Source organism: Erythrolamprus reginae, chromosome Z, assembly GCF_031021105.1.
Source record: "Erythrolamprus reginae isolate rEryReg1 chromosome Z, rEryReg1.hap1, whole genome shotgun sequence".
NCBI classification, from domain to species: domain Eukaryota; kingdom Metazoa; phylum Chordata; class Lepidosauria; order Squamata; family Dipsadidae; genus Erythrolamprus; species Erythrolamprus reginae.
In genome coordinates, this window is record NC_091963.1 from 128,559,613 (window position 1) to 128,582,726 (window position 23,114).

Here is a 23,114-nt window from a genome sequence, read left to right on the forward strand (position 1 = left end):
AGTCCAACTTCACCAAGAGGGACTCACAAGCCGCAATATCTGGAGCAACGAGTCTACACAGGCAAAGGCTCTCCCTGGCTATAATAGCCAATCCTCCCCCCCTTCCCTGGGGTCGAGGCTGATGCCATATCTGAAACCCGGCTGGGCAAATTTCAGAGAGAGGAACTCCTCCCTCCGGGCCCAGCCAGGTTTCAGTCACACATGCCAGGTCGGCCTCCTCATCCAGGATCAAATCCCGGATGAGGAGAGCTTTATTTACCACCGACCTGGCATTGAGTAGCACCAGCCTGAGCCCAGGGCCAGAATTACACTCATCACCAGTGCCCAGGGTTGAGCTCACGAAGCCAGAACAAGGGATCGTTATTAAGCAGCGATCCCTCGTTCCAGAAAACACCAATAAGTTTACTGTTTCCTAGGTGAATAAGATTAGCCACAGAGGTAAAATGCTATAATTAAATTGTTTCTAATGATTTTATTGTTATTAAAATGCTTCATTTTGTATTAGTTGTGATATCTATACCAATTTCTCTTACAGTTTCCACTAAAAAAAATGTTAGATGCTTCATAAATCACATATTTGAAAACAAAACTAATTTGTTGTTATTTGCAACTACTGTCTGACTGCTTGTGACCCCTTGGGCAATGTCCCTACAGGCCTTTCTATCCTATACCATCTCCTGGAGTCCATTTAAGCTCACACTGACTGCTTCAGTGACTCTATCCATCCACCTACAGAAAGCTAAATCTTTGGCTCTCTTGGAATGAATAATCTTTTATGGTAGTAAACTGAAAAAATATAGACAAAATCAGATGTATTAACATTCATTCAATACCATCATTCACTCTTCTAACTGAGCTATTAGAAGAGCTAGATGTACCTGAACAGGTAAGTGAATCTTAAGTTTCCTAACAAACAGGAAGCTAAGCAGAATCACACCAGATACCTGTACAATTAGCACAGGCGGCCCCCAAGGCTGTGTGCTTTCTCCACTTCCATCTGCATACCAATGATTGCATCTCTAACAATCCATCTGTTAAACTACTGAAGTTGGAGGATGAAACAATAGCAATCTGACTCATTTGAAACAATGATGAATCCGCATACAGACAGGAGGTTGAACAACTAACTTTGTGGTGGGGCCCAGAACAATCTGGAACTGAATACACTCAAAACTGTAAAATGGTGGTAGACTTTAGGAGAAACCCACCAATATTTCCATCTCTTACAATACTAGACAAGACCGTATCAACAGTAGAGACTTTCAAATTTCTAGGTTCCATCATATAGCAAGATCTAAAATGGATACCTAACATTAAAAATGTCATCAAAAAAGCACCACAAGGAATGTTCTTTCTGTGCCAACTCAGAAAGTTCAAACTGCCCAAGGGGCTGCTGATACAGTTCTATAGAGAAGTGTTGGGTGAACCCAACGGGGTTCGGGTTCAGCACCCGAATTTTTTTAAAAGTTCGGGTTCGGCACCTGAGCCCGAACCGAGACTTTTGCCGAACTTCTGAGTTCGGCACTCGGGAGACTGCCGAGAAGCGCCCCCGCTCAGCTGTCACCTTCCGGAACAGCCGGGGCGCTTCCCAGTGGTCTTCCGAACCCGAACCCAAACTTTTGCCAAACTTCCGGGTTTGGCGTTTGGGAGACCGCCGAGAAGCACCCCCCACCCAGCTGTCACCTTCCGGAACAGCCGGGGCGCTTCCCAGCGGTCTTCCGAACCCGAACTCGAACCCGAACTTTTGCCAAACTTCCAGGTTCGGCGTTTGGGAGACCACCAAGAAGCGCCCCGGCTGTTTCTGAAGGTGACAGCTGGGCGGCGGCACTTCCCAGAACAGCCGGGGAGCTCTTGGCCGGTCAGGAGGCGCAAAAGGAGGTGGGGAATCCCACGAAGGGATTCCAGGGGCAGAGCTTTGACATCACTGAGACGTCCTTTCAGGAGTCCCCGTTTCAGCCGGCCAGGAAGGACGTCTCAGTGACATCAAAGCTCCGCCCCTGGAATCTCCTCATGGGATTCCCCACCTCTTTTCGCCTCCTGACTGGCCGACAGCTCCCTGGCTGTTTCGGAAGGTGACAGCTGGACGGCGGCGCTTCCTGGCGCTCTCCCGAACCCGAACTTTTTGCCGAACTTTTGCAAAAATTCGGGTTCGGGTTCAGTATACTGAACCCCGCAAAATTCGATACGAACCCGAACTTTGCAGATTTGGTTCGCCCAACACTACTACAGAGGAATTATTGAGTCTGTATCTGCATCTCTATAATTGTCTGGTTTGGTTTTGCAGCCCAATAAGATAGACATAGACTTCAGAGGATAATCAGAATTACAGAAAAAAACAATTGCTGCCAACCTGTCTTCCATTGATCACCTGTATCCTGCCATGAGTCAAAAAAGGGACTGAAGACTTTTACAGGTATCTCACATCCTGGACACAAACTGTTTCAACTCCTACCCTCAAAATGACGCTGCAGAGGACTGCACACCAGAACAACTAGAGATGAGAACAGTTTTTCCCCAAACTCCATCATTTTGCTGAATAAATAATTCCCTCACCACTGTCAAACTATTTACTAAATCTGCACTACTATTAATCTTCACATCGTTCTCATCCCCCATCCCACAAATGACTATATGACTGTAACTTTGTTGCTTGTATCCTTACAATTTATATTGACTGGTTCCTAATATGATTTGATTGCTTATTTTTACCCGGACTATCATTAAGTGTTGTACCTTATTATTCTTGACAAACTTATCTTTTATTTTAAGTACGCTGGGAGCATAGGCACCAAAGACAAATTTCAATCATACCTGGCCAATAAAATTCTATTCTTCTGTTCTATTTAAATAGTTGGCAAAATCCCAAAGACTACGAAATGTCAATATCAACTAATCAGAAGCTAACTATACAGCTTTAAGCAATAGAAAATTCTACAACAGAATTATTGTAAGTCAAAATCCTGAGGGATGTTGTCAGACAAAGTAAAAAACAAGTGACATTAAGTACTGCAGTAGGAATTATTGGTGTGCAATGGTGCTGATTGAACATTATTTCAAAGCCAGAAAAATTCTATATTTGGCCAACAGCTCCTTGAAAGTGACTTGCGTCTGGAACTTCAGCCACTGTACCAAACACTTGGTACAAAAGTAATAAATTAAAGAAAGCTAGTGAGATGTAGAAACATAGAAACATAGAAGTCTGACGGCAGAAAAAGACCCCATGGTCCATCTAGTCTGCCCTTATACTATTTTCTGTATTTTATCTTAGGATGGATATATGTTTATCCCAGGCATGTTTAAATTCAGTTACTGTGGATTTAACTACCACGTCTGCTGGAAGTTTGTTCCAAGGATCTACTACTCTTTCAGTAAAATAATATTTTCTCATGTTGCTTTTGATCTTTCCCCCAACTAACCTCAGATTGTGTCCCCTTGTTCTTGTGTTCACTTTCCTATTAAAAACACTTCCCTCCTGGACCTTATTTAACCCTTTAATATATTTAAATGTTTCGATCATGTCCCCCCTTTTCCTTCTGTCCTCCAGACTATACAGATTGAGTTCATTAAGTCTTTCCTGATACGTTTTATACTTAAGACCTTCCACCATTCTTGTAGCCCGTCTATATATATGTATATATAGGTGTGTATGTGTATTATATATACTGCTCAAAAAAATAAAGGGAACACTTGAACAACAGAATTTAACTCCAAGTAAATCAAACTGTCTGTGAAATCAAACTGTCCACTTAAGCAACACTGAATGACAATCAATTTCATTTTGTTGTCAGCACATTCAACTTTGTACAGAACAAAGTACAGTATTCAGTGAGAATATTTCATTCATTCAGATCTAGGATGTGTATTTGAGAGTTCCCTTTATTTTTTTCAACAATGTATATAGATGTAAATATATATATAAAATGACCCTTGCATCTGGGGAGAAAAACCAAGATCTACGAGATCGTTGTAGATGTATAAAGATCTACAAAGCTGTAGAATGTCTTGCTATATGAGAATATGAGAATTATATACACTGCTCAAAAAAATAAAGGGAACACTCAAATAACATATCCTAGATCTGAATGAATGAAATATTCTCATTGAATGGTTCTGTACAAAGTTGAATGTGCACAACAGCATGTGAAATTGATTGTCAATCAGTGTTGCTTCCTGTTGTGGTTGGCTCTGGCCCAGCTCCTGCCCCAGGGAATGGGGAGGTGGATGCAGGGGAAAATTCAACATGTCACAGGCCTGTGTTATTGCCGACAGAATCAGTTCAGAGTTTAGTTTCCTCGGACGAAGAAGAAGGTGGGAGTGACTCGGCAGAGGAAGGCTTGGCACGCAGCCCAGGCAGTCAATCTTCCTTATCTTCCGTTGATTCAGATGATGACATTTTGGACTCACGCAGGGGCAGAATTATGCGTAGAAGAGACCAAGTAAGAACATATTACAGGAAATAAGGGAAACCTGTGTTTGGGTGGGGCTCCAGTAATTAGGGCTGCTGCTACAAATAGCAGCATGTGGGTTTGGCTGTTGTGGAAGAATATCTGATAGGAGTTCGTCAGGAATCTGCTGGACTTTGTTGCTTTTTCACGCCTTTGAAACCAAAGCAGAGCAACGTGTGTGTGTCTCACTTCGTTGGAAGAAGAAGGGGTGTGAAGTTTCTTCACAGCTGCTAGCTAAGTACTTAATGACTGCTTAAGGGAAATTGTACAGACTACCCAGTTGTTTTGGGAAGAGTGCTCTTTGCAATACAAAAAGAGTGCTTTGTTTATTTTGATTTTTGTGATAAAGAACATTGTTTTGAATTTTCAAACGTGTGTGTGTCTGAAATTTGTACCCTTGAATTTTCGGGAGGCTCCTATCAGAGAGCCCAGCAAAACACTTCCTAAGTGGACAGTTTGATTTCACAGAAGTTTGATTTACTTGGAGTTATATTCTGTTCTTTAAGTGTTCCCTTTATTTTTTAGAGCAGTATATTTAGTTTCAACCTTTGACCAGTTGCTTAGTGCCCACTAGCACCAAAGGTAATTACAACGAGGTTGCAAAATTATAAGGGCTTATAATTTATAATTATAAAGGGCTTATAATGAATACAATTCTAGCCCAGTGATTGTGAACCTGTTTTCCCTCCCTGTTTCCCCTATCACGCACCTGCGAGTATCCACATGCAGAGAGCCTCTGGAGCAGTGTTTCTCAACATTTATTTATTGATTTGATTTGATTTGTATGCCGCCCCTCTCCGTAGAATTGGGGCGGCTAACAACAATAATAAAAACAGCATATAACAAATCTAATATTTAAAATAACTAAAAAAAACCTTATTAAAAACCAAGCAAGCACACCCACAAACATACCATGTATAAATTGTATAGGCCTAGGGGGAAAGGATATCTCAGTTCCCCCATGCCTGACGACAGAGGTGGGTTTTAAGGAGCTTACGAAAGGCGAGGAGGGTGGGGGCAATTCTGATCTCTGGGGGGAGCTGGTTCCAGAGGGCCGGGGCCACCACAGAGAAGGCTCTTCCCCTGGGTCCTGCCAATCGACATTGTTTTGTCAACGGGATCCAGAGAAGGCCAACTCTGTGGGACCTAACTGGTCGCTGGGATTCGTGTGGCAGAATCTAACCTTTCTAATGCCGCGATCCCTTAATACAGTTCCTCGAGTTGTGACCTCCAACCATAAGTCTAGCGCCAATTCCCCCAACAGAGCTTCAAGCTGATTGGCAGGAAGGTCAGAGGGACATATCCACTGTAAACGCCTGATTGGTCGGATTGTAAAAATGTGTTCCAAGGTGCCAGTATAGAAGCTTTAGTTCCTAACACCATGAGAAATTTGTCTTTTTCCCTGGTCTTAGGCGACCCCTGTGAAACGGTCGTTCGACCCCTGAAGGGGTCCCGACCCCCAGGTTGAGAACCACTGCTCTGGAGGCTCAAAATGGCCCGTTTCTTGACTTCCGGTGGGCCTGGTAGGCTCATTTTTCCCCTTTCCCCAGGCTCCAAAGGCTTCCCCTGACTCCCCTCAAGGTCCTCTGGAAACTAAAAATGCCCTCCCAGAGCCTCTGTCTGAGCCAAAAATCAGCTGGCCAGCGCGCACATGTGTGCTGCAGCTGAGCTGAGGCAGCGGTTTGTGTGCTGGAAGATATGGCTCTACATGCCACAGGTTTACCATCATTGCCGTAGCCGCAGCGGTGGGCTACTAACCGGAACGCTAAATTGCGCTAGCCGCTGCAACTCATAAGTGCTTGCGGGGCCAGCGCGATTTTGTTTCTCCACCTATGGAGGTAGCAAAATCGCGCATGGATGTGCTCGTGTTTCAGCAAGGTTTTTTTGCTTCTGCGCATGCCAAAACACGGGCGCACCTGCGTCTCCATGCACAATTTTGCTACCTCCATAGGTGCTGAAGCAAAATCGCACTGGCCCCGCAAGTATTTATGAGCCGCCACGGCGAGTGCAATTTAGCGTTCCAGCTAGTAGCCCACTGCTGCCTAGCCCCATCCCATGGTCATGTGACTTCATTTTGGGTGTTAGGCAACCAGGCTGCATTTACAGACACTTATAGTACCCTGCAAACACATGACCGCAATTTACGATTATTTAACTAAATACCAGCATTTACTGAACAGTTTTCGGCAAAAAATGCCCCATAGCAAACAACGGATTTGCTTAATGATCCTTTACTCCACTATGTTTGCTTAGCTATCACTTTGAAAAAGGCCATAAGATTCTGTCACAGTGATGTCCTGCTTTAGAACCATCGTGATTTACAGCCGTAATAGGCAGCCCTAAAAAAAACAAAACCCCTCCTAAAACCAAAAGAAATATATTCTGTCTTTCACAAACATCTTCATCTTGTTGACAATTTTGGAAAAATCTTCGGCTTGTCTTGAGGCTGATTCTCTGAAAATCCCTAGCATGCTCTTCTTCCGAAGTTCCCAAACAAGGGACAGTCATTTTTCTCCGTGGTCTTTAAACAAGCACACACCCTAGGCAGTTCATGCCCTCAAAATGGCAACACAAGGGACTGAAATGAGATACACCCCCGAAATAGACGTTGAATTCCTGATCCAGAAGCTGGACTATGCCGTGGAAGCAAATGTAAGAACATTTTACATTCACAAAAGGAGAAGGGGCAGAACAAACAAAACCTAAAGTTTTGATTTTCTGCTAGACTTCCTAATATAGCCATTTCTACCCGCAGGAGAGGGTTGCCACAGCTATTGTAGAAGTTGCTGCTTTACCCGCAGAAGTTGTTGGTAAGAATGCACAGGGAGACTAAGCTTCTGCCGTAACGACCACTTGGCCAGCCCAGAATGGATTACCTTCATCTGGAGTTTGGAATCTGAGCTTTCACTGGTTTTAAAAAAGAGTAAGTGCTTAGTTCTTCTTATAATCATGTGGTGGGGGCAGGAATTATTGGTATTTGCTAACGGCAGGTCTGCGAACAAGAGTTTCTGTACAGAAAGTCCTCAACTTATATTTATTTATTTATTTTATTTATTTATTGGATTTGTATGCCGCCCCTCTCCGCAGACTCCGGGCGGCTAACAACAGTAATAAAACAGCATATAATCATAATCCAATACTAACAACAGTTAAAAACCCATTATTATAAAAACCAAACATACATACAGACATACCATGCATAAAATTGTAAAGGCCTAGGGGGAAAGAGTATCTCAATTCCCCCATGCCTGGAGGCAGAGGTGGGTTTTAAGCAGCTTACGAAAGGCAAGGAGGGTGGGGGCAATTCTAATCTCTTGCTTGTCTTTATAACCATTTGTTTAAATTATAACCATTTCTTTAGAGACCGTTCAGAGCAGTTGGGGGTTCCTGCTCCCGCTGCTACTGGTGCACTGCGTGTGCGGCTCTATCTGCCGCGCGTGTGTCCAAGCAAGGTTTTGCACATGCACATGCGCAGGAAGAAAAATTTCGCGAGTGGACACATGCATGAGATTCCGATGATTTTTTTGCCTCTGCGCATGCACAGAAGCAAAAAAAATTAGCTGAATTCTCTCTTGCGCAGCCTCTCGCGATATTTTGTTTCCTGTGCATGCGCAGAAGTGAAATCTTGCTCGGACATACATGATGGAGATGCAGAGCTGTGCACACCGCTCAATTTTTGCTACCATATGATGGCGTCAACCGTACAAGTAGGAACCCACTATTGGTTCAGAGTTACAGTGTCACAAAGTGATGAGACGTCCTTGTATTTAAGGCCATTGCAGCACGTCACGTGATCTAAATCTGAGCACTTGGCAATGTACATAAACCGTATTTATGATGGTTGCAGGGTCTTGGAATGATCCAGTTGCCGTTTTGCAATCTTTCCAGCCAATTTCTGACCAAGTCAATGAGAGAGACCCTCTTTGATTAACAACTCTGTAATTTATTTAACAAGTGCAATGATTTTCTTAAGAACCCTGGCAAACAAGGTTGTTAAAATAAGGTGAACTCACTTAACAACCGCCTTGCTTAACAATGGAAATTCTGGTCCCAATTGTGATATGTAAGCAACATGAGAAAATATTATTTTACTGAAAGAGTAGTAGATCCTTGGAAGAAACTTCCAGCAGACGTGGTAGATAAAAACACAGTAACTGAATTTAAACATGCCTGGGATAAAAATATATCCATCCTAAGATAAAATACAGAAACTAGTATAAAGGGCAGACTAGATGGATCATGAGGTCTTTTTCTCACGTCAGACTTCTATATTTCTATGTAAGTCAAGGACTACTTGTAATAAGGATTGAAAAAACGCCTTAAAATTGTGCTTTCTGGGTCCCCCCCCCCCCCCTTATTACATACTACTTGCCAACTGCTCTTAATATACAGTATATCCCAATGTCCTTATGTTCCTTTCATTCAGGCAGTCAACATGCACGCATACATATGCACATGTTTCAGACCGTGAAGCTAGAATTCGATATGCCGAAACAAAATAGATCAGCCAGTTTTACTGACAACCCCAGCATATTCCTGGTCCTGCACAGATCAGTTTACTCTGGTTGTATGCTTTCCATTGTAGTTATTTGTAGTTTTAGGATGGAGCTTTATACTTTGGGCTCTGTTCCCCCCCACCTCCCGGCCCCCTGCTTCCCTATTTATTTCATGTGAGTGTGTTGGTTTTCGTTGGTGGTGTTCCTAGCACAAATTGGTCACAAGAGTAATTTGTCTACCCTGGTGTCTTGGAGAATTTGGAGAGAGAGAAAAATCAGAATCTGTTCCCTTATGTATGCCCCGTCAGTTTCCTGGAATAGAAAAGCTGTTCTCTCCCAACTTTTGGAAAAGATCCAGGGGTACAGCTGTGGCAGCTGTCGGGGCGTGGAGGGACCAAGAATCTGCTGGGACAGCACGTAAAGATCAATGCTATGCCTGTCTGTCTGGGACACTGAATAGCAAAGGTAACAGCTTCCTCTTAGCAGGTCCCAGCTACAGGACTGTGCAATGCTCAGAGCTAGCTAGGATAAGTGGCTTGGTAACAAAGGGTTAACTAGTCCTTCCCCCCACTTCCAACCCCCCCCACCTTCCTGAAGTTTGACATTCCCCAGCAAGGAGGAATTTTCCAGGCCTAAATTCATCTCCTACCAGCAACAGCCCTTTTTTCCAAGTTTGGAAAACACTGGAAGACTGGAAATTGCAACAGCATGAAAGAGAAAGCAGAAACGAGCAAGGAAGACGGGAAAGGTAAGTTCAAGTAACTTGTGAATGTGTGCAGCAGTTATGAGAGAGAATGAGCATAATAACTTGAACGATCAGGGGAGAAGTTAGGCTCCAGAGGCCACTCCATCTATGGGAAGAAAAACAGAGCGGAGAGGAAGAAAAATGCAAAAAGGAATAGGAGGAGAGCAAACATTGAGGGATGTGTGTGCTGTGTGAAGAGAGACATAGCAGAAGCAAGTTATTGTGGCAGGGAAGAGCGTGCAGGGTTCAAATCTTGGTCTCACTGTCCATGAACTGATCCACTGCATCACATCTCCAATTAGGAAAGTGGAAATGATTGTACAACTTGTTTCATAGTGTTGTAAAAATTAGGAACAGTTAACTAAAAAAAAAAAAAATTGCTGTCATGACATTATCCAGACCACAATTATTTATCTGTAACACATCATGCGCTTTGTACTGTAAAAAAGAATTGTTGCTTTTTGCAATTTGGCAATAGCAAAACTTGTACTGGGTACTATAAAAATATGGGGGGAGGAGAGGGGCTAGGATTAAAACACCAATTAAATCAATACTGACTGGCCGCTGGCCAGTTAATCCCAATTTAGTAATATTTAAACTGGAGTAGATGCTCTACTTTAGATAGTTTAGCGGATTTATCTGCATGCACACAGTTATTTGGGGAATAAATGTTAGATTTTTGTATATGGACAATAAAATAATGTTGCATCATTTTAATGATAAGTAGATGATTGACTGATTAGATAGATAATCAATAGATCTGAGATGCAAAAGATCCACCAATTGTTAACATACTAGAATGTTTAAAAATCATTATTTTTGACAAGTACATGTCCTTGACTAAGTGGTGATTATTTCTAATGAAATGTATTTCTGAGATTATCTTTACTCCAAGTCGTATTTTATCACAGTTTTTATTGCCATAATTTTTATTGTTTTGCTACTTTCAAAACATTGCATTATTCCCTGCTCTTAGGGTTTTTAAAAGACCTTTAAATGGAAATGTTTAGCTCTTTGGTAACTCCCATCGAATGATTGACTGAAAAGAATCAGGGTAAAATAGGATTAGGTAGGAAGATATATTTAATTGTTTGAAAGTACAGAAGGTGTTTTCATCACAAAACTTGTGTAGAGAAAAAAGGAGAATTTGGAGACCCACCCGATGTAGAAGACTGATTACTTTTAAACATTTAATCTTAAATATTAAAAGAGGAGGACAAATAGTAAAAAGCTATCAGGGATAAGTGAGGAAGGGGAAGAGATAAAGGGGGAGGATGATACTGAACTAGAAGGAGGTGCTATGAGTTAGTGAGGGTGGCAGGCACGGATGGAGAATTGGGAGGCAAGGAAAGGCAAGAGAGAGAGAGAGAGAGAGGAAGGTGGGAAGGGAGTTGGGGTAAGGGTGGCTGGGAGGAAGAGCGGCACAGCTAAGTCCTCCCTGGCACCTGCCCCAGCTCTCTCTCTCTCTCCCCTCCACCATCCCCACTGGTGCTGAGCCACCAACCAGCGTTCCACATGCTCTGGAACTGAGCGAGCGGAGCACGGGGACGGGCAGGATGGGGGCTCCACCAGAAGGTAGGTTTTCCAGCCAGAATTAAAATTGCTCAATGGGCATTTGAAGAAGTGGGTGGGGGTGGAGGGGGGCAGAGGAAAGGGGTGGGCCCAGAAAATGAAAGTTTGGGATACACTCGGAGAGTGGCCGTGTGTGTGTGTGTGTGTGTGGTGTTGTGTGCATGTGTGTGTGTGTTCAATCTTGTTCAAACTACTATTTGCCACATAGATTGGATTCTAGCTCCTATGGCAGGGGTCCTCAAACTTGGCAACTTTCAGACTTGTGGACTTCAACTCCCAGAATTCTCCAGCCACAAGACTGAAAGTTGCCAAGTTTGGAGACCTCTGTCCTATGGTATCCAGCCGGCAAGGGATGATGGGAATTGTAATCCAACACATCTGAAGGATTTTTCCAGGCTTGGGAGAGTCCACTTTCCTGCCTGCGATTGTTATGCAAAATAAATGGAGGAAAAGTTTATAGATTTTACTATACAATGGGGTGCAAACAGGGATGGTTAATTGCTTTAAGTCAAGGAAGAGGTATTATTTATCCTGGTTTTTCCAATATTGTCCCCAATCCTGTAGAATAAAACACAGTGTCAACTGTCCTATTGGCAAATCCAGGAAAAAAGAGCTTTTGGGGGGGATGGATGAACATTTTTTGAGAAAGGAAAAAAAAGAGGATATCTGTACCTATAAATTTGATGCTGGGTAGAATCCCAAAATTCAGCTTAAATTATTCTTACATTGTTTTTGCTTTATTTCCTCTTATCTGATTGTGAGCAATCCTATACTGCAACCAAAGTATTGGATTTCAGAAAAACAAATTTTAATGCAATGGGGGAATATTTAAATAATGAATTAAAGGGGAGGGATAAAATGGCAGGAGCGAGCACCCAGTGGACTGTATTAAAAAAGGCCATCTTAAAAGCCACAAGACTTTATGTAAAGCAAGTAACTAAAGGTAAAAGGAAGAAGAAACCGCTATGGTTTAGAAATGATGTAAGGGCTATAGTCAATGAAAAAAAGGCTGCCTATAGGAGGTATAAAGAATCTGGAAGTATAGCTGATAGAGAGGTGTATAAAATGAGACAGAAGGAGGCGAAACAGATAATATATGCTGCTAAAGCCTCAAAAGAGGAAGAAATAGCAAAATCTGTAAAGAAGGGGGATAAAACCTTCTTCAGATATATTAGTGATAGGAAGAAGAAAAACTGCAGCATCACAAAGCTTAGTACCGGGAATAATACATGCATTAATGGGAATAAGGAGATCGCTGACCATTTCAATAGCTACTTCTGTTCAGTTTTCTCAAAGGACACCTTACAAAATAATACTATAGAGGGATATAGCATTGCTTCCAGCTGTACGGATTCAGCTCCAGTGATCTTAGAAGCCGATGTCTTAGAAGAACTTGAAAGATTAAAGATAAATAAGGCAATGGGTCCAGATGGCATCCATCCCAGAGTTCTTAAAGAACTCAGATCTGTCATTGCTACCCCCCTGACTGATTTGTTTAACCAATCCCTGTTAACAGGAGATGTTCCTGAGGATTGGAGAATGGCCAGTGTTGTGCCTATCCACAAGAAGGGCAGTAGAGAAGAAGCTGGAAACTACAGGCCATTTAGCTTGACATCAGTTGTAGTTAAAATGATGGAGACTCTACTCAAAAAGAGGATAAATCAGCATCTAAAAAACAATAACTTATTGGACCCAAATCAGCATGGCTTTACTGAAGGCAAATCGTGTCAGACTAATCTCATTGAGTTCTTTGACTATGTCACAAAGGTGTTGGATCAAGGTGGTGCCGTGGATATTGCCTATCTGGACTTCAGCAAAGCCTTTGATACGGTTCCACATAAAGAGCTGATAGATAAATTAGTGAAGATTGGACTTAATCCCTGGATAGTTCAGTGGATTTCAAGCTGGCTGAAGCATAGACATCAGAGAGTTATTGTTAATGGCGAGTATTCTGAGCAAAGACAGGTTACAAGCGGTGTGCCACAAGGGTCTGTTCTGGGTCCTATTCTTTTTAATATGTTTGTGAGTGACATAGGGGAAGGTTTGGTAGGGAAGGTTTGCCTATTTGCCGATGACTCTAAAGTGTGCAATAGGGTTGATATTCCTGGAGGGGTCTGTAATATGGTAAATGATTTAGCGTTACTAGATAAATGGTCAAAGCAATGGAAACTGCAGTTTAATGTTTCCAAATGTAAAATAATGCACTTGGGGAAAAGGAATCCTAAATCTGAGTATTGCATTGGCAGTTCTGTGTTAGCAAAAACTTCAGAAGAGAAGGATTTAGGGGTAGTGATTTCTGACAGTCTCAAAATGGGTGAGCAGTGTGGTCGGGCGGTAGGAAAGGCAAGTAGGATGCTTGGCTGCATAGCTAGAGGTATAACAAGCAGGAAGAGGGAGATTGTGATCCCCTTATATAGAGCGCTGGTGAGACCACATTTGGAGTACTGTGTTCAGTTCTGGAGACCTCACCTACAAAAAGATATTGACAAAATTGAACGGGTCCAAAGACGGGCTACAAGAATGGTGGAAGGTCTGAAGTATAAAACGTATCAGGAAAGACTTAATGAACTCAATCTGTATAGTCTGGAAGACAGAAGGAAAAGGGGGGACATGATCGAAACATTTAAATATGTTAAAGGGTTAAATAGGGTTCAGGAGGGAAGTGTTTTTAACAGGAAAGTGAACACAAGAACAAAGGGACACAAGCTGAAGTTAGTTGGGGGAAAGATCAAAGGCAACATGAGAAAGTATTATTTTACTGAAAGAGTAGTAGATCCTTGGAACAAACTTCCAGCAGACGTGGTTGGTAAATCCACAGTAACCGAATTTAAACATGCCTGGGATAAACATATATCCATTGTAAGATAAAATACAGGAAATAGTAAAAGGGCAGACTAGATGGACCATGGGGTCTTTTTCTGCCGTCAGTCTTCTATGTTTCTATGTTTCTATCAAATTTTTATTGCCTTCCCTCCGAATTCTGGGTGGCTTCTGTGGTTCTCTTTCCTCCCCATTTTATTCTGACCACAGCCCAATGACAGGAAGGAAAAACTAAGAGAGAATGCAGCATGAAGAGTTAGAAAGCAAGACTATAATTTGTGGGGCTGATATTTGGGGGTGGGGGGGAGAGAGAAAATTGGCTGTGTGTGGTAGCTATAATGCTTGGGACTTTCTGGACCGTAGATGGCAGTCGGGGAGTATTTATCAACCTTAGCAGCTTGAAGATATGTGGACTTCAATCCCACAATTCCTTAGCCAACAAGCTGACTGGGGAATTCTGGGAATTGAAGTCTACACAGCTTCAAGCAGCCAAGGTTGAGAAACACTACACTGGAGTAAAGCAATGCTCCAATTAAAGTTGGCCAAGGCCTCTGCTGTTAGCAAAAGGATCATTAAATTTGTGGTGTTGGTTGAAACTAATCCTTGGATAAGTCCACGTGGTTTGGATTTGGGGGTGATTTCGGATGCTTCCCAGTGGACAATTCTTAGCGCTATTGTTAGGGAAAAAAATGTAAACAAATGAATGGGTTTTTTAAAAGATGAAAGAGCCAGGACAAAACAATTGACAGGAATATACGCAGAGGTTTCTGCATGGGAAAAAAAGTGGGATTTTGATGATATGGTGGTAGCTGCCATCTTGACTTTTTTGACTTCCTCCGGCATCCATACTTATTTGGAAACTTGGAAGTGCTTTTCAACAATTCCAACAGGTTGATTGAATAAGAAAGTCCCCTTCTAAAACAAAGCAGTATATTCAAGACAGGGGCGGATTCCTGTTACCGCCACTACTGGTGCACTACGCATACAGCTTCAGTTAACTTGTGTGGGTGCGCGTCCCAGCATGTCTGTGAGCTTTTGGCAATTTTTTTTGTTTCTGCGCATGCGCAGAAGCAAAAAGTCACCCAAATCTCTCTCACACATTTGTCCGCTCGCAAGATTTTGCTTCCTGCTCATGCGCAGAAGCAAAAACATGGTGGGACGCATGCACGAGTGCATGCAAGATAACCGAAGCTGCGTGTGCAGTGAAGCGATCACTACCGGTGTGGCATTCTTTACCATACCGATAGCAACCCGCTACTGGTTTGCTGACCATTTGTAGCGATTTGTTGCATTTGTTTAAGCGGGATCTGATTGTGTAAATTATTTCAGTTCGATTTGGATAAAGTTAACTAAGTGCTGATCATACATTGATGGGGAAAGCTGCCAAAATTAATTTTTCTACTGAGTTAAAACCCGCCCCTCCTAGAAAAATGAAATATTTTAGGATATACTAGAAAGCTGTGGTGAGCTCCTACTGGTATGGCTAATTGTGCGCAGCTCTGCGGCTCTGGCGCGTGAGTGTGGGATGGAGTTCAATTTTGCTTTCCCGGATCTTGCAGAAATGTGTGCGCATGTGTGTCCCTATGCAAGAGTTCACTACCTGCACAGGTGCCTGAAGCAAAATGCGCTCGATCCGCGAGCCGCATGCCATAGCCGCAGAGCCGTGCGCAATTAGCCATTCTGGTAGGAGCCCACCACTGCTAGAAAGGCAGAATATTTCCCCAAAAGGAGAAGATCATACACATCGGCAAAAAGAATCAGAGCTCTAAATATGAACTGAATAATCAAATTATCACAGATAACCCCCATTCGGTTAAGGACCTCCGAGTACTAATTACAAAAGACTAAGTGCCAAAGCCCACTGCAACAACATCGCCAAGAAGGCTTCAAGAGTTGTTAACCTAATCCTATGTAGCTTCTGCTCTGGAAATCTCACACTATTTACCAGAGCATACAAAACTTTTGCCAGACCCAACCTAGAATACAGCTCATCTGTTTGGAACCCATACCGCATCTCAGACATTAACGCCCTCGAAAATGTCCAGAGATATTTTACCAGAAGAGCCCTGCATTCCTCCTCTCGTAACAGAATACCGTACGAAACTAGACTTACAATCCTGGGCCTAGAAAGCTTAGAACTAAGATGCCTTAAACATGATCTAAGTATTGCCTACAAGATCATATGCTGCAACATCCTGCCTGTTAACGACTACTTCAGCTTCAACCACAACAATATAAGAGCACATAACAGATTCAAGCGCAATATTAACCGCTCCAAACTTGACTGTAAAAAATACAACTTTAGTAATAGAGTTGCTGAAGCGTAGAACTCATTACTGGACTCTGTAGTATCATCCCCTAACCCCCAACATTTTACCCTTAGACTGTCCACGGTTGACCTCTCCAGATTCCTAAGAGGTCAGTAAGGGGCGTGCATAAGTGCACTAGAGTGCCTTCCGTCCCCTGTCCTATAGTCTCTCCTATATCCCATATATCTTCTCTTCTATCTCTATATCTTTCTTCTATTCTCTCATCAATTTATTTTATCCTATATTCTCTCTTCTATTCTTTCTCTAATTCTCTTTCCTCGAAGGTGTCCTCTATTACCTTCATTGTGTATTATTGTGTTTTGGACTGACTGACTGACTAACTAACTAACTAACTAACTAACTAACAATAAAATTAACTAAAATTAACTAAAATATACATTAAATTAAATTAAATTAAATTAAATTAAATTAAATTAAATTAAATTAAATTAAATTAAATTAAATTAAATTAAATTAAATTAAATTAAATTAAATTAAATTAAATTAAATTAAATTAAATTAAATTAAATTAAATTAAATTAAATTAAATTAAATTAAATTAAATTAAATTAAATTAAATTAAATTAAATTAAATTAAATTAAATTAAATTAAATTAAATTAAATTATAAATAAAATAAAATAAAATAAATACCAGAACTCAGCCCCCAACTGTTGTCAATTAAGGACTGAGCCAGTCTATTCGACATAACAAAGATAGGATTAGCCTCTTCCCATCTCACTACAGTAGTCCCTCACCTATCGCTGGTGTTACGTTCCAGACCTGGCCGCGATAGGTGAAATCCGCGATGGGGAATTTATCGACTGATAGTACTTATTTAAGTATTTGTATTGTAATTGTTTGGTAAGTTTTCATTGTTTTAAGTGTTTATAAACCCTTCCCACACAGTATTTATTTTAGATACAGTATTTAAATACAGTATTTACAATTTTAGATATTTTTTTTTTAAAAAAACCCTGCCAATCGAGTTCGGCGGGCTGTTTAAATCTGCCGATCGACTTCGTCAGAAACCCGCGATGAAGTGAAGCCACAGTAGGTGAAGCGCGATATAGCGAGGGACTACTGTATATGCCATCTGGGAAGATCGCATCAGCCAGCACTCAAACAAGCCCGGTGGAAGCAGACAAAAGCCTACAAAGTTAGCCAAGACCCCTGCCGCCCCCCCCTCCCAGAGTCTTGACAGCCAATGGGATACATTTCCTGTGCAGGAAGAGGAACTCTTAAGGTGGGGCCCCCAACAGAAGGTATAAAACTCAGGCACTCTTAACATCACAGACTTTTATTTCTTTTCACCCAACATCTTGAAGCATGTGATTGCCTTTTCTGGTTCAGGAACTCAAGCCACCATTAAACCATCTTTCCAAGTAGTCACCATGTTTCCAGTGGTTTCCCCCCCCCCATTTGGAACTGAACCCAGATGGGCAATTTTTGGTAACATAGAAACATAGAAGACTGACGGCAGAAAAAGACCTCATGGTCCATCTAGTCTGCCCTTATACTATTTCCTGTATTTTATCTTACAATGGATATATGTTTATCCCAGGCATGTTTAAATTCAGTTACTGTGGATTTACCAACCACATCTGCTGGAAGTTTGTTCCAAGCATCTACTACTCTTTCAGTAAAATAATATTTTCTCACGTTGCTTTTGATCTTTTCCCCCAACTAACTTCAGATTGTGTCCCCTTGTTCTTGTGTTCACTTTCCTATTAAAAACACTTCCCTCCTGGACCTTATTTAACCCTTTGACATATTTAAATGTTTCGATCATGTCCCCCCTTTTCCTTCTGTCCTCCAGACTATACAGATTGAGTTCATTTTCTAACACTTACTAAAGAAACATTGCCTGAATTTGCTTTCCCTCCTCTCCTTCTCTCTTTGTATAATATATCCCCCATTCCTCTGCTTTGTAAAATATATATCGTCTTGGTTATGCATCAAAAAACAGGGAATATCCCACAATCCCTATTCGTAAGCCAATTTGGGAGCCTTTATTCCCCCTCCCTAATGAACAGGGGAGAAATTAGTCATGATTCAGGCGATCTGAAACCAAAGGAAAAACTGAAGTCGTAAACTTTAACCATCTTTGACTGACTTGGAACTGAGATTCTAAGCGTCGTGGACAGTCAAGGAGTGCCAAGTGCTTTCATTTTGACCATCGAAGAAAATTTGGGTAGATCTTGGAAAGCTGGCAAGTCAGTTCCTAGAATTTGCTTTGCCTCCACCCTGCTGTGGGAAATAAAGAAACAGCCTCCATCTGGCAATTTTCACCAGTTTTGGGTTTTTTTCAAAACTTTCCCCCCTATTTTTTCTTAGTTGGAAGGAAAACTGCACGCAACGCAGCCAAATTTGGGAGGCAGAGAGGAGCCATTTCCCCTAAAACAAATCCCAGCCTTTGCCAACTCCAGCTGGGAGCTGCCTTCTCTCCCCTCTTCTTAATTTCCAGGTCCTTTTTTCTTTCTTTTTTGGCTTGTGGAAAAAGCCATTGGAGCCAGAATAAAATTAAATCGCAGTGCTGGATCTCAGTGGTAGGAGGGGAGTTTAATGTAGTCCTAGAGGCTACAAGGAATAGAAAATGGAAGAAAGGGCCATTCCATCTACCCCAGTAATGGAGCCTGGATAAGGAATAACTTTGCTGGTATAAAATCTCTGAATAATATGTGAGTTGTTCAGAGCCTTTTAAACTGAGAAATACATAGTTTAGAAAGGCAAATATACACTTCGTGGCAGGACTGCTAAATCTTTAACAACTTCTGGCACACAACTGTTCAACAGATGTAGATTTTGGACGCGCTGGCGGGGAAGAACGTATCTGCTGATGATATCACATTATTTAGAGAAGTTAAAAACAACATGGGAGCTGGACAGAGTTTAAAACGAACAACTCCAAAATGCAGGAATGAGAAGAATATAGCAAATGCAATGTAGTGTAACGGTGTAACTAAATGTAAAATGCTAAGGTGCAAAAAAAAAATAGGGGGGGGGCTTAGTTGGACCATCAAATATAAAATATAAAAAATATAAAGTCAATTTGATCTAGCAGTTAAAGTACTGGCCTAAAAACTAGGAGATTGTAAATTCAGGATCTGCTGGAGGTATGAAAGCCAGCGGGGTGACTTTGAGTTGTTAGTCACTCTCTCTCAGCCCAACCCACCTCTCAAGGTTGTTGTTGTGCGGGAAAAGGGAGGAAGAAAGACTACTATTATTGTTAAATCAGAGGCTGGAGGCTCGGGAAGGTTAACAGCTCTTTATTTGCATTCAGGAACAGTTGAAGTGACTAGCTCGCTGGTAGAAAGTGACTTGAGAAACAAGTGGCAAAACCCGCACCTTATATACATTGTTACTAGCGCAGGGATTGGTGACAATGTTCTCATTGGTCGCGCCCAGGCTTCCCATTGGTTGTGCTAGCAGGCTGCTTATTGGGCGCCCTGCTCCAATCAGCTCTCACCTTTATTATACAGCTTGCAAACATAACACCATTTTAAAGGACAAACATAACAATTATGTTTTCTATGCCTTGAGTTATTTATAAAAATGAAAAAGCTTAACAATCTTAACAAACGCATACCATATTTTTCAGAGTCTAAGCATCTAATACACCAAATAAAGCCATTTTTGGCCCTCTGGAGCCGTGCCCCATTTTTGCAAAAAACAGTTCCATTTTTCACAAAAATGGACTCCGCAGAGGGTTTGGGAGGCTTGCAAAGTACTCCTAGGGGCTGGAGGAAGGCAGAAACAACCCCATTTTTCAGTAATGGGCAGCCAAAATTTTTACTGCCACACTGTGGGTGTGACTTATTTTGTGGGCATGGCTTAATGGTTATGTGACTGGGTAGGAGTGGCTTGCCGGCCATGTGACCAGGTGGGAGTGGCTTGAATGATTATCATCATCCAAGTGAACTGTTAAGTCCTTGACTTACAACCTTACCAGTGTCGCTCGCTGAGGTGACAATTTGCTTCATGTTTCCCACGCTCTCCTTCCTGTGTCGCTCCTCCACCTCAGGCTGGATAGCTAGGCGAACGGGTGCTTCCAGAAGCATCAATACCGCCAGCGCCGCTTCCACCCACGCCTTCTGCTTGCACCTCAGGCGGGAGGTGGCCACGTGAGGCTGGAGGGGAGCTGGGCAGCAGAGAGGGAAGCTTGTGTGAGGCCAGGAAGGAGGAAAGAGGAAAAAAGCAAGTAGCGCAGACACAGCAGAAGCAGCAGGGGAAAAAAGGAGAGTCGAACAGAGACCAGTAATCCAGGAAGTGACAGACACCGATCAGCTGGAGCTGTGCACGTATCTTCATTTTTGCTAGTGGAACTGCGTTCCATCCTGTCCTGCCTGCTGCTCATCCCTGCCGTTTTTGCAAAAAAACAGGTCATTTTTTTTGCAAAACCAGAGGCATTTTTGCTTTGCCCCCAGGCCCCAGGAGTACTCTCCAGGCTTCTCGAACCCTCTGCGCACCCCATCTTTTCAAAAAATGGGTGAAAAACAGGCCATTTTTTGCAAAAACGGGAACACTTTTGCCTTCTCCCAGGAACACTCTACAGATCTTTCAGAGCCTCGGCACAGTTCATTTTTGTGAAAAAACGGGGTGCACAGAGGGTTTGGGAGGCCTGCAAAGTGTTCCTGGGGATTGGGGGAAGGCAAAACAGACCCCATTTTTGCAACAAAAAAAAACAGGCCTATTTTTGCAAAAAAACCCAGAACACATAGAGGTTTTGAGAGGCTTGCAGAGTGCTCCTGGGGGTTGGAGAGGATAAGACCTTTTTTTTCTTACTTACTTCTTTGAAATCTTGGTGTGTCTTATACACCGATGCACCTTATATCCCAAAATATTGTAATCAGTTTCTGTGGAATATCTGTTATTCTGAGATATACTTTGGGATTCAGATGGGTTTACTAAATTCCCACCATTGGAATGTTATGTGCCTCCCACTTTCCAATGTGGCATTTTGCAGATATGGGATTCCAACTCACGGTTGCCATTTTAAACAAGGCTGCTGAATTGCATTAGAAAATCTATTTCTCACCTGGTATCTCTCATTTTAGTGGCCAGCATCATTAACCATATTGATTGGAGGCTTTGGGAGAATTCAGGGCATCTGAAAGGCTGCAGTTTCCAAAGCACTTTGGATTATAATTTAAACATATTATCATGAACTAGAAAGAAGCACTGTTGGAAGAAGAAGCAACATTAATTGTTCTTGGAGAAAATGTTACAATGCTTGGACTTTTTTTACTTAAGAAAATGGAGGGGGGCAGCATATAAATCCAATATCCGTCCGTCCGTCCAGCCAGCCAGCCAGCCAGCCAGCCAGCCAGCCAGCCAGCCAGCCAGCCAGCCAGCCAGCCAGCCAGCCAGCCAGCTTTTTATAGGATTTGTTTAAAGCCTGAAAATGGGTTAATTGATTGGTTACCAAACTTTCATTCCATCTCCCCTTTGGTGCTACAAACTCATCCTCACCACCCCCACCCCTTTCCAGTGGGCGTGGCTTGATGGTCTGGTGACTACCTGGGTGTGGCCAACTTGTAAAATGTTGTGAAACCTACTTAACAACATTCTTGCTTAGCAACCAAAATGTTAGGCTCAATTGTGGTCATACGTCTTCTTTCTTTCTTTCTTTCTTTCTTTCTTTCCTTCTTTCTTTCTTCTCTCTTCTCCATTCTTTCTTTTTCTTTCTTTCTATCTATCTTCCTTCCTACCATTTTTCTTTTCCTTTCTGTCTGTCTGCCTGCCTTCCTTCCTACCTACCAACTCTTTCTTTCTTTCTTTCTTTCTTTCTTTCTTTCTTTCTTTCTTTCTTTCTTTCTGTCTGTCTGTCTGTCTGTCTGTCTGTCTGTCTGGAATAGATCTTAGATAAAGTAGCCTGTGGAGAATTAGGGGAGAAATATCTGGACTGTAACTAGACTATACATATTAGGCATTTTGATAAACTATATAACTTGATGGGTTTTGATTCAATATTAAGTTACCAGATCTGAGCTGTAAATGCAGGATGACCACCAAATGGCTGCAAATGTTTCTTTAAAACCAGTAACCCAACTGAGCAGGAAAGCAGTTAAAACCATCATTTTTGTAGGCTTACTGAATGAATCTCTGCTTCTATGCAATGACTTAGAGATACAGTACTTGCTTAGTATCTCTGTAGTATGTCTTCTTCCTGCTACATTGTTGAGCTCCATTTTTAAAAAAGTCTACCAGATTACAAAGACAAGAGCTGCTAAAAAAAGAAGAGAAAACAAATCACAGTTGATTTGCTCTGCTCACTTTTGAGACTAATTACCTTATTTCTGGTTTTCTTGCAACTGTAATTAAAATATAGCCTTCAATCTCAAACATGAATGCTCCATAAATACGTGGGCAGAAGAGAGAAGAAGTAAGGGATCTGTCTGAATGCAAAATCGGATTCACACCTCAAGCATCACAAGCAACTGTGTCCTCTTCGCCGACGATGTAAAACTCTTCAACACCACCGATAACACAACTACTCTCCAAAAAGACCTTGACGCTGTTTCTGAGTGGTCTAACACATGGCAACTCCAAATCTCAACTAGCAAATGCTCTGTCCTACACATTGGGAAGAAGAATCTGAACTCCAAATACTAACTGAATTATCAAATTATCACAGATAATCCCCACTCGGTTAATACTAATAATATACTAATAATATACTAAGTATACTAATAACAAAAGATTTAAGTGCCAAAGCCCACTGCAAC

The 23,114-nt window shown here is 42.0% G+C and overlaps 1 protein-coding gene across 3 annotated transcripts in view; it reads left to right on the plus strand.

Moving 5' to 3' along the window:
• LOC139153654 (protein kinase C and casein kinase substrate in neurons protein 3-like) overlaps window positions 1–23,114 on the plus strand; it is a 105,281-nt gene that overhangs the window by 4,581 nt on the left and 77,586 nt on the right. Inside the window, exon 2 of one of the 3 annotated variants that reach the window (XM_070727876.1) lies at window positions 7,201–7,368. Coding sequence is in view for 2 of the 3 variants with exons in the window: in XM_070727874.1 (XP_070583975.1) it covers window positions 9,650–9,689 (40 nt within the window). In the remaining variant the exon portion in view is untranslated. Of the gene's footprint in view, window positions 1–7,200; window positions 7,369–9,547; window positions 9,690–11,214; window positions 11,262–23,114 lie in introns of those variants that run through there. The other 2 variants (XM_070727874.1, XM_070727875.1) reach the window with 2 other exon arrangements.